Source organism: Gymnoscopelus microlampas (genome assembly GCF_963454915.1).
Source record: "Gymnoscopelus microlampas genome assembly, chromosome: 3".
Taxonomy (NCBI): Eukaryota; Metazoa; Chordata; class Actinopteri; order Myctophiformes; family Myctophidae; genus Gymnoscopelus; species Gymnoscopelus microlampas.
The window spans coordinates 8,017,895-8,030,155 of NC_139940.1; the positions used below are offsets into that span (position 1 = coordinate 8,017,895).

Genomic DNA, 12,261 nt, shown 5'->3' on the forward strand with positions numbered 1-12,261 from the left:
CCCTGTTGAAGACCCTTGGTGTAAACTGAAAAAAGGGCACAAGGGCACTTCTGGTCAAGAGGGCAAAGGGCAGGTGCTCTAGCACCACCTAGAGTCTATCTGTGCACGTCCCTGCTCTTACCCTATGCTGCAGGATGGCTTCCAGGGCTCTGAACTCAAAGGGCAGGGAGTGGGTCTGTGAGGAGGCCAGCTGTGGGGCCAGTTCCAGGACCAACCAGCGCTCCAGACCCAGCCCGCGGAAATCAAACACCAGCACACTGTCAGGGGTCACCACCGCCTTCAGAGACTGGACACACAGATAGGAGACGGGATGGGAGAGGTGGAGAGAGAGGCGAACAGAACGGAGGTGAAATGAAAGCAGTAATAAGCAACCTTTTACACTTCAAGGACCCCAATTTCATAATGAGCATTATTAGGCCACAGACCCCCCATTTGATCAAATGTTTCATCGCTGGGATCCGAATCTACACTCAGTGTTAAAGGGATAGTTCACCCCCAAAATGACTTTTTTTCTATCGATTACACACCCCATGGAGACTTGAATTCATGGAGATTTTATTGTTTTTGTCGCTTTCCTAAGCCAATAATTTGTTGAACGGCAGTGGCTCCGGTAGGAGACTCAAAGTGTCAACTTTGAGTCTGCTGAGAGCTGAGAGATAATAACCCGAGACATTAGCATCTTTCCGCCGGTCATCAAATTATTAGCTCTGGAATGCGACAAAAACTAAAAAATCTCCATGAATTCAAGTCTTCATTGTGTGTGTAATTGAAAGAAAATAAGCCATTTTTTTGGGTATCCCTTTAAGTTAACTCTGAGAGTGTACAAATGGAGTGTACAATGGAGAGTGTCCATTTGTATACTCTCTGAGTATACTCTCTGAGTTACAGATTAAATGTGGCTCCTAAACTATCAATCATTTAGCTGGGGTCCCCTGGAACCTCCTCAAGGACCACTGACTCCACGCTGAGAACCAGCTCATGTGCGAATATGAATATGCAACATATTTATTCACATGTCTATCAACATGGTGGAAATGGAAAACAACAAAAAGCACTCCACAGCGTAAGGTCTTTAAATAATGAATGTGTAATTCTTCTGTTATCACACATTACAGACCACGCATTCTTCCCTAGAGATGGTAGTACTATACAGCCTCTAAGAGACAGGAGTACATACTGCATATCATACTGGCTATTTTACAGACAAGTGTACACATACTAAATCATAGTAGTTCCTTAGAGAATGTAAGTACAAGTACAAACTAAATGATTTGAATGAATGTGGGCCACATAGCCAACTTTGATCAGTCAATATTTGAGGGAAGAGCTCAGATCAATGAAATGTTGAAGTCATGACATCAAGGACAAAGATCCACGTTTTGTTCCAAAACCAGAGCTGTACATCCAAGACACTTTGACCAATGTGGTCACGAAGTCTCAAACCTTTAAAGCTAATTAGATGTTTGGGTTTTGTTGCCGTGATGCAATTACAAATATTGGTGAGAATCGCGAGATACCTTTAATAGTGGCCCGGATATGTTCTTTCTATTGCCCCGAGACTCAGAGTCAGTCCCACATTTAGCCCTGTCCCACCACTGATAATCTTACATCAAATTTAAAGTCCCACCTTGACAGAATAATGATTTATTATGGTTTTCATTTTATCATCTGCCTTGATAGGAAAGCACTTTGGGTCAACTCCTCTTGTTTATAAAATGTGCTTGTTTAAATAAAGGTGACTTAACTTGACACTGTGTATTCATGCATGTAACCTTTGGTTTAATGTGGACCACACAGTTAACTTTGATCAGTAAATATTTCAACTGGTGCACATACAGTATACGGCTGACGGCTGTACACAAAGCTTGTCTTTGCATGGTCAGTTCAGTTCAGAGTTTGCAAAGGACTTTACCAACAGAAACATAAGACCACAGACCTTCTCGGGTAATGTACAGACACATTTTTATTTTCTAATTATTGTTTTTCGATATTTGTATCAAAGTAGTGATTTATATAGCACCACTTACACTGATCTATTGATATGGTGTTTATGTCCATTTAAAATAAAACGTACAGAAGATTAAGTCATTTATCACAAACATTGCTAAATCTAAGCTCACAAACCAATAGGAAATCAGCCAAACATTAATGCATTCCCTTTTTGTATCACTATGGGAGTAGGCAAAGTGTATAGTTGAAAAATTAAAATTGCAATTGCAGGATGATTATGAAGCTGCTCTCGCTCTGTCTACTGCTGGGTTTATTCCACTCCGCCTGGGCTAAGAGAGACAAATGCCACGACGACAACATCTCGTCCTGCACAGAGTGCATCCAGAGAGGCCCGCGGTGTGCTTGGTGCACTGACCCTGCCCGTATAACCACGAATCGTTGTTATTCACCACAGTGGCCGCAAGAGAGGGGCTGTAATGAAACGCATATCTACCACCCTGAGAGCAGCTATATGGTGGTCAAAAATCACATGAGGTATAAGCAGACTGACTTCAAGTCTTAATATACTATTCCTTTTTCCCATTTGAAATGATACATATATTACCATGATTAATACATGTATAAGCCTCTAAGCTAGCTGTACTTGTAACATATACTGTATATAGCTTACAATTGCTTTCAATGAGGAATCCCAATCATTGAAAGAGCTCAATCTAAAAGGGAATTGTAAATTAAAACGTATTTAAGTTGAACTATTTGAGGTGGACTTACATAATAGGGCCCTATTTTAACCGGGGAACTTTGCACCATAGCACATTGAGCCAGAACCTTGGGAGGCCATACTCCATCGTATAGTTTGTAGCATAAAAAAAGGTGTATAGTGCTATTGGTAATAACCAGACCCATAGAGAGAGAAAGTTATGACACGCTTTGATCTCGCCGCAAAGTGGGCCGCTATGGGCTATAGTTCCAAACATTGGAACTACACCATTGAGATAGAACGACATTCAATTCTTACAATGGGAGTCAACGCTAGTGTCGTCACTCTCATAAACTGCTCAAAAAAAGTTCGGAAACTTAACTTCGGTCAATTATATCTCCACTTTAATAAAACCAATTGGTATTGTGTTTTATATCATTTTTATCGTTGATTAGTCACCTTTACAAGGAGGTACAGCTTGTAAGGATCGGGCATTCGTGGAATGAGCAACACAGCTAAACGTGTGGGTAGCGCCTCCAAAAAATGTGCCAAAATCACCCAATATGCTTCTGTTGGTAATCGCTCTTGTTTCGAGCAACCTGCCAGCACGTTTCCGAACTTTTTTTGAGCAGTTTATTAGACCACGCTGGTAATAACATGCAGCAAAAATAATCTTTAAAAGCAATTAACTCACTGAGTGCCATTAACGTGTTTCACGTGTTTTTACCGCTATGGCTCAACGTGCCAATGACGTGTTTGACGAGTTTTTGAAAAATTAGTAAAACATTTTTTTTTTTTTTTTTTTTTGAAAAACATGTTCAGAACCCAAGATATCATCATCTGAAGATTTGCAGCTCCATCCATTCCTTGTTTAACTTAGAACTGAAAAAGGCTGTATCTCGCTTCCTAAGAACTTTTTGTTTTCTGTGAAAAAAACGCTGGCACTGGGACAACATCATTCTGAAATAATTCTGGCAATGCTGGCACTAAATGAGTTAACATGATCCGTCTGTTAGATTTCAATATTTAACTATTATAACATGATCCCATCCACTGTACAACCTGAAAAGGGATAAACGAACAGAAGCCATCTTCCTGCAGCCCCAGGTGGTAAAAATCACTCTGAGACCTGGAGCGCCACAGTCCATCCCTCTAATGGTCTTCTTACCAGAAGATCAACTGACCACAGAACTGACCATGGACTTCAGCCCCCTTCCAGAAGGAATCCACATTACATATGCCACCATCCTCGCCCAAAACCCCCTGGTTATGCAGGTCAGAACTCAGAACAGGGCAGTGGTGTTGTGGGGGTAGGGGTGGTGTGCAGTTACCACTGCTATTGCAATCATTTATATATGTATAATTTATCAAAGAATCAATAAGGAGATCAACTTAATGCAGGGGTCTTCAACAGGGGGTCCGGGACCCCTAGGGGGTCCTCAGAGCTACTATAAGGGGTCCGCCAAATCTTTGTATTTCGTTTTTTTACATTAACCACTTGAACCCTAGAATTCTTTTTCTGAGGGGAACATTAGCCGAAAATAGCAGATCTACAAGCTCTCAACGCCTCGCGCTGCGAGGCGTTGAGAGCTTGTAGATCGGCTATTTTTGGCAAAGAGACTATAGGTGTAGAGGGAAAAAAATAGCAGTCTAAGTTAAAAAAAAAACTTTAATCTGAAACACAATTTTATACAATATAGAGGGGGTCCCTGCTTTATCTCTCTCTCAGCTAGGGGGTCCTTGACCTGAAAACTTTGAAGACCCCTGAGTTAATGCATGCTAATTGCTGTAGGTCGACGTGGAGCTGACAAAGTGTCCCGGAGATAAGAACCGGAACAGCACGGTCCACATGACACCCAGAGACTCCTCGCTGACTCTGGAGCTACAGCTGACACTGGAATGTCAGTAGGACTGTAAAGTATACAACTATTGCAATCCCCCAGGAACAAGATTCTAATTAGATCCCTACTTGGGACAAAGATCAAAGATGAACTGATTGATGGAATTTAAAGTTCCTTAAAAAAAAAAACTGGAATACAGGGTGGGTGCTTATTGATGAACGTTACAAGTAATGGGATTCCTAGAGGAACCATGGGACATTATAACTGACATTCAACAATGTGCCTTTTTTGGGGAACTAAAATAACGCACCCGAAGGAACCAAAATCGAGGAGAAAGGGTTATTTAAGTGACCATGGGAGGAACCAAATTGGGAATGGGGCATTTTTGGAATATAGGTTTAACTTTCAGTTCTGTTGCCTTCAACTAATGTTAGTATTGCTATTTTACATCATGAATTTTAACTTTTCCTTTTTTTGTGTGTGTGTTTTTGGTCTCCCCTACCTCTCTTCCATCCCAAAATACCCCAGTTTGAGCACTCGGCTTTCAGAGCATATCTGGGGTTTTGTGTAAAATTGGTTTCAAAACAGGCCAACTGATTTTCGCCCGTTTGTGACGTCACATGCGATACCTACTTTGTATAATCCCTCCCGTTTTTCAGTTCCAACATTTTTTTAAAAACTTTTTCCACACAGAACCAGGAGATAACATGCATACAAACTGGCTCAATAACGCCACGTGCCAAAATAAGGACAATGTGGTATTGCAGGTGAAAGTACTTTATAAGCCAGAGAGAAGTTAGTTGGAATGAGTATATCTGAGGCTTGATTTACAGTAGGCTCAAACCTTTTGAAAAAAGTTTGAAGGACCTAAACAATATGATATTAAATATATTTTTTAAATGCATGGTGTAGACCAGTGGTTTTCAACCAGTGGTCCGGGGACCACCAGTGGTCCTTGAGGGAGTACCAGGGGGTCCCCAGCTAAATGAGTTAACAGAGCGTCACAGTCATTTTTAACCGCTTTGCTTTGGCTATTCAAAAATAGCAGATATACAAGCTCATAGCGCGGCACCGAGTGCCGCGCTATGAGCTTGCAGATCTGCTATTTTTGAAAAACCTTGAAAAAGGTTGAAAACCACTGGTGTAGACCCTTTAAAGATTCTTGCGCTGTTGTTCTTCCATTGCGATCGCAGGTTCCTGTGACTGCGCGGGCGAGCGTGTGGAGAACAGCTCTGCCTGCAACGGACGCGGGGCTCTGGTGTGCGGCGGCTGTGAGTGCAACCGGCCGTATCTCGGAAATCACTGCGAGAGTCAGCCACGCGTTGAGGAGCATTCTTCCCATTATTCACGGCACGGCTGTGGACCTGGTCCAGACAGCGCCGTGTGCAGCGGGAGGGGCAACTGCGTGGAGGGTGACTGTGAATGTAACAGACGAGAAAACCCAGAAGAGCGGTACACGGGACGCTACTGTGAGTGCAGCAACTTTGACTGTCCGACCACCGGGTGGAACAAGTGGAATATGAAGTGAGTTTTCTCAGCCAGTGGGTCGGGAAGCGGGTTACGAGTACAGTAGAGCTGTCACGATTACAGAATTTAAGTTGACGATTGGCATTGAACATTGGAACACAAAATATGAATAAAAATCACATTTCTGTTTGCCTTTTAGGCTTCGTAAACAGAATTGCACAAGGCAGATATGACAAATAACTAAAATATATAAGAAATTACTGACATTTAATAATTTTATACTTAAAATTTAACCACTTAAGGGGGCACGGTGGTGCAGTCGGTAGCGCTGTCGCCTCACAGCTAGAAGGTCCTGGGTTCGATTCCCGCCGGGGACGCTGTGGGCGCTGGGGGCGTGTCTTCTCCTCCGTGTCACTAGCGCCCATACCCTAGGTGGGGTTGGCGAAAGGGCCTACTCTGTGTGGAGTTTGCATGTTCTCCCCGTGTCTCCTAGGGTAGTTAATACCCTCACAAAAACATGTAGTAATCCTGGTCACTATAAAACGCCCATAAATACATATGCATTTACATATAAATATGCATCTCGAGTGTATTTAATAAATATCTTGCGTTCAATCCTTGACACACGGGCTGCCGTAGAACGCAAAAAGGACACTAGTGCGCATGCTCATAACTCTATGGTGTCCCCAAAAACGACTCAATAATTCTACTTCCGGCAGGCTTCCGGGTGCTTCAAAACGCCAGTGAGCACATTCATTGAAATGATAGCTGGGGGCGGGGCAATCCGCCCTCTAGTTATATTATACCTCTATGGTTGGCTCTCATGCATTGAAGGAGGCATGAGCTCGGCCCTGGCCTCCCTAGGCTGGTGGGGGGAGTGTAGTGGCCAGGATCACTTAGCAAATTGGCACCGGGTGAAAAAAGGGTTACAAAATCGAGGGATACAACATTTTTTTAAACCACTTAAACCCATATTCTTAATTGACTGGGGTCCCCCAGGGCTCTGTCCTTGACCCGCTATTTTTTTCACACCAAATCTTTTAGCTGAAATTAGAAGAACTACAAGCATACGTGTTGCATTGCGACACATTGTGAGCTTGTATATCTTCTATTTTTGCCGAGCTGCTATCTTCGGCTGAAATATTAATTGTAGAGGAAAAAAGGAGTCCAAATATAGAGCCCTCTGGGATCCCAGTCAAACTAAGTATATAGGTTTTAAATGGTTAAAATACTGCAAATATCCTGGTAATGATTATTGCCTATTTTTGCCTAGGTTATGTGGGGGCCACGGCAGATGCGACTGTGGGACGTGCATTTGTCATCGCAACTGGACTGGTGACGATTGCTCATGCCTCCTGGACACCTCTGGCTGTCTGGCATCCAATGGGCAGATGTGCGCTGGGAGAGGGAGCTGTGAGTGTGGTGCGTGCAGATGTACCGACAGTAAGTTCCAAGGACCAACCTGTGAGGTCTGTCCTACCTGTCCGGGACTGTGTGAGCAGCACAGAACATGTGTGGAGTGTCGGGCATACGGAACAGGGAGCATGAAAAGCAGGTACTTGCTGGTGCACATCATATGATTTAGAGTAGAGCAGGGGTCTTCAACAGGGGGTCCGGGACCACTAGGGGGTCCTCAGAGTTACTACAGGGGGTCTGCCAAATCTTTGTGTGATATGTTTTATTTTTACCGTAACCACTTGAACCCTATAGCATCCCTTTTCCAAGGAGAACTTTTGCCAAAAAATAGCAGATCTACAAGCTCACAACGCCTCGCGCTGCGAGGTGTTGTGAGCTTGTAGATCTGCTATTTTTGGTAAAGAGGTATAGGTGTAGAGGGAAAAAAAAGAGCAGGCCACGTAAACAAAAGAAAGTTGAATCTGAAACACAATTTTATACAATATAGAGTAGGGGTTCCCTACTTCATCTCTCTCTCAGCTAGGGGGTCCTTGGCCTGAAAACGTTGAAGACCCCTGGAGTAGAGAAAAGGCCTGGGCAATGAACGGAAAATATATTGAAACCGACATTTAGAACCAATATCTGACTTAATCTTGCTCATTTTTTTTTTCTTAACCCTGTATTATACTTTGTTGTACATTGGTGGCGTACTTGTCCCATCTTATGCATGAGTTATATGTCATCACTGCCCTCTAGCCTCATTTTCTCTCTTCACTCTTCTGTCCATATAAGAGAACAGGAATTGAATTGGAATTTCATGCTCTCTTTTAACTGATTGTCCCTTCCTCGATCAGCTGTGAGGAAGAGTGCAGCTACCTCAACCTGACAAAGGTGGACAGCAGAGATGATCTCGTCGTTCCTGGAGTGAAAGTGTTCCACTGTAAAGAAAGGGACGAGAACGACTGCTGGTACTACTACACCGCCACACCCTCTGGAGACCAAGCCTGGGTGACCAAGGACAAAGAATGCCCCACAAATCCATTCGGCTAGCGACTCTTGAAGACTTAAGACACCCGGAGCGCTCGTTTCATGCAATTCATTTGTATTGATTTAAAATGCTGTTTTGACTTGAGGACATCCAGACACAACGCAAAATATAACGATAACAGTAACGATAAAGCGATGTAATTATATGTCGAAACGAGGTAAAATTTTACTGTGAATAAAAGCATCAACTTGTATGAAGGAGGCATCACCGAATGAAAATGAATAGTTTGATGTGAAATATTCACAGATGCATTTCCGCATCATTTATTTGTCACACTCCCAGTGTGTAAGTCCCTTTACTCGTACCTGTACCCGTTTAATTCTCACTGCTGTTGCTGCTATCAATTTCCCCACAGGGATCAATAAAGGTCTATCTTATCTTATTTTATCTTACCTTCCATTGAGCTAGAAGTACATACTGTACGATAACACACTAGTTTCAATGGAGACAGTAGTACATAGTAAGTCATACTAGCTTCCTTAGACACAGTAGTACGTACATGGTCAATACGATAAGAGTCCGATAAATGATGATTGACTATATAATGTATAATATAATTTGTTTTTACTCAAACTATCAAAGCATTGTTGAGCATGAGGACCCTAACTTGAAATTCCAGTCTGGTTTAAAAGTACCGCATAGTAAGAATCCGCTCTGCTGAAGGAACATACATGACAACATTCTTGATTCTGATGCCATTTCAGTTCTGCTCGATCTTAACGCAGATTTGTCACTATCGACCAAAACCTGCTTTTAAAATACATGGACGTTGGTCTGCAGGGACCATGTTTCAAAATGGTTTACTTCTTAGCTTAAACAACAAACCTTTGCAATCAGAGTAGGGAAAGGTTTAGTCTTACAAAGTGTGTATTTTGTACCATAAAGACCAGCCTCAGTTTTACATTACAGTCATTTAGCAGACGCTTTTTATCCAAAGCGACTTACAATACGTGCATTCAACATAGGTTTTACCAAGGTGCAAAGACATGTTATCAATGAGATCAGGAGTTAACCATAGAGAAGTGTGCACTCAGCGAGCTCTCCAGAGACCGGCTTCGAATGCTATCAATGCATTGAACGGGAGATTATCACGTTTTATCAGACCATTGAATGGGCGAGTAGGCGACGAGTAAGCGATATACGGACCTACCCGCGATTTGTCAGACCATTCATTGGGCGTAATCAGGAGCTACTGACCTACTTGGAGGCGGAGCAGTCCCCACAACAAAATGTACGATTCTGTGCCTATCGGTACATAACCCCAACGGCGCTGAGTAGGCTCAGGCGAACGTCGCACCGCTCAGGACGGCAACTCGGTCGCTTTAGCTCCCTCGGTGGTCCTTCACGGGGCTCCAGTTCGCCTGAGACTGCGCGCCTCCGTCATGGTTCGAAACCAAAACCAAAACCGAAACTGAACTATTTAAGTCATCTCCGTTGGAAGGTCAGTATGTCTTGATAACACCCAATGAATGGTCTGATAAATCGCGGGTAGGTAAGTAGGTCGCCTACTTCGTCCATTCAATGGTCTAATAAAAGGTGATAATGTCCCATTCAATGCATTGATAGCATCCGAATCAGGTGCTCCAGACTGGATTGCTGTATATGTGCCATTAGGAGAGAGGAGAGTAATAATCTCCTCAACTCCTCTCAGTTCCTCAAACACGCCCGATAACGAATAGTGACTGGCCATGTTCTGCTGCTACCCTAGACTCTGGAATAGTCTTTGTCCCACAACTGACACATTTCAATAAAATTTAAAGACCCACTTTTTCCTCTAGCTCTTAGTTGAGCCTGAGGTCACCTTTATGTTTTTTATTTTATTTGTCGACTCAATTGATTTTAAGGTAGGGTAAAGGTAGCTAAAATAAGTGCTAAATAGTTCTATTCTGATAGTAATCATTGCTATGAAGTGTTTGTTCACAGGGGTCTTCCCATCTCTCCAGATACCAATTTTATCCAATCAGGAGAGAGAGAACTCATACAGAAATTACACGAAGAAATGAAAAGACAAACTTTAAACTGGGACATTATAAAATGTAAGCTGAAAGATACTTGCTCCTGATTGGCTGAAATTGGCAACCCACACATACTAAATTTAAATTTAAATCAAAAGCTACATTGCTTTTGATTTTATAATTTTTTTTTTTTTTTTTTTATCCCTCGATTTTGTAACCCTTATTTTTCACCCGGTGCCAATTCGAAGAGATCCTGGGCGCTACACTCCCCTCACCAGCCTAGGGAGGCCAGGGCCGAGCTCATGCCTCCTTCAATGCATGAGAGCCAACTGACCTTCTTGTCACCTGACAGGGGGGAGTTTCCCCTGTAGGACGTAGTGCGTGCATGGGAGGATCACGTTATTCCAACCAGTTCCCTTCCCCTCCATCAGGCGCCCCGGCTGTCATGGGGGAGGCGTTATAGTGACCAGGATTACTACATGTTTTTGTGAGGGTATTAACTACCCTGAGAGACACGGGGAGAACATGCAAACTCCAGACAGAGTGGGCCCTTTCGCCAACCCCACCTAGGGTATGGGCGCTGATGACGCGGAAGAGAAGACGTGCCCACAGCGTCCCCGGCGGGAATCAAACCCAGGACCTTCTAGCTGTGAGGCGACAGCGCCACCGTGCCCTCCATGATTTTATAATTCTATTCAGATTTCTGTGTTTATTATGAGTTTCATGTTTTTTTTTTGTTGGTCATCTGCCTTGATTGAAAAGCACTCTTGGTCAACCCCTGGTGTTTATGAATGTGCTATAAAGATGACTTGACACACTGTGTATTCATGCAGTAACCTGGAGCACATAGCTAACTTTGATCAGCAAATTTTTCAACTGGTGCAGATATACAACTCTACATGTGTCTACTTTGTGTGTTCAGTTCAGAGTCTGCAAAGGACTTTACCAAGAAAAATAGACCACAGATCTCCTCTGGTAATGTAGCTTTTACCTGTGTTTCATCATGTTGTATTTTATTATTATTAATAATAATATTTTTTTCATTCATGCCAGATGTCTACAAGGAAATAATTGAATCTTATTTTCTCATTTTATTGTTCAAAATTTGTATCAAATTGTTTGGTGATTTATATTGTGCCACCTACACTCAAAGTCTGATAAGGTGTTTACTTCCACTTAAAATACAAACTCCTTTAAATTATGTCATTTATCACAAAATGTTTCTAAATCTAATGTCAGTAAAAGCTCGGAAATCTGCCAAACATTATCAAAAATATTACTGACTATTCAAAAGTGTATAGTGAATATATACACTTTTAAACACTATTATATATCACTTCAGATCAACTCGAAAGTGTGAGCATGTATGAAAAAATGTAATGTAGCACAATTCAGAATTTAGGTGGCTGTCTGTGTGGCGTAGAGGTAAACATTCACCCACCACTGCAGAGACCCAGAGGTCAATCACACAAACACAATTGGCAGTGACAGTGAGAGATCATGTGCTTATCGCTGATTTAGCAGACGTTCTATCCGACCTACTAAGTTGCTTCAGCGAAAGAGATATAAACATTGTCTACGAACATCAGGTGAAGGGGTCAAGTAAAGCGCTAAGAAAACAAATGTTGTGCTACAAAGTAAATGATATCAACAAACCCAGCATTTAGGGCTGTCACAATTACAACATTTAAGTTGATGATTAATTGTCATACAAATAATTGTCATTAACGATTGAATTTTGTTTTTGGCATTAAACATTGGAATATATATTGGAATATTGGAATATATGCAATCACTTGACACTGTGTTGTCAAGCAGTAACCTTTGATTTAATGTGGGCCACTTGGCTAACTCTGATCAGTAAATATTTCAACTGGTGCAGACATACAACTCTACGTAAAGTTT

General features: G+C 42.3%; 2 protein-coding genes across 3 annotated transcripts in view; one reads left to right on the forward strand and one right to left on the reverse strand.

The window, feature by feature from the left end:
- The window catches only part of sult2st3 (sulfotransferase family 2, cytosolic sulfotransferase 3), a 340,324-nt gene that overhangs the window by 260,380 nt on the left and 67,683 nt on the right, over window positions 1-12,261 (forward strand). The gene's annotated exons all lie outside the window — the stretch shown is intronic.
- mrs2 (magnesium transporter MRS2) overlaps window positions 1-12,261 on the reverse strand; it is a 36,618-nt gene that overhangs the window by 10,305 nt on the left and 14,052 nt on the right. For both annotated transcript variants that reach the window (XR_014600181.1, XM_084049577.1), the window contains exon 5: window positions 122-286. Coding sequence is in view for 1 of the 2 variants with exons in the window: in XM_084049577.1 (XP_083905703.1) it covers window positions 122-286 (165 nt within the window). In the remaining variant the exon portion in view is untranslated. The remainder of the gene's footprint in view (window positions 1-121; window positions 287-12,261) is intronic.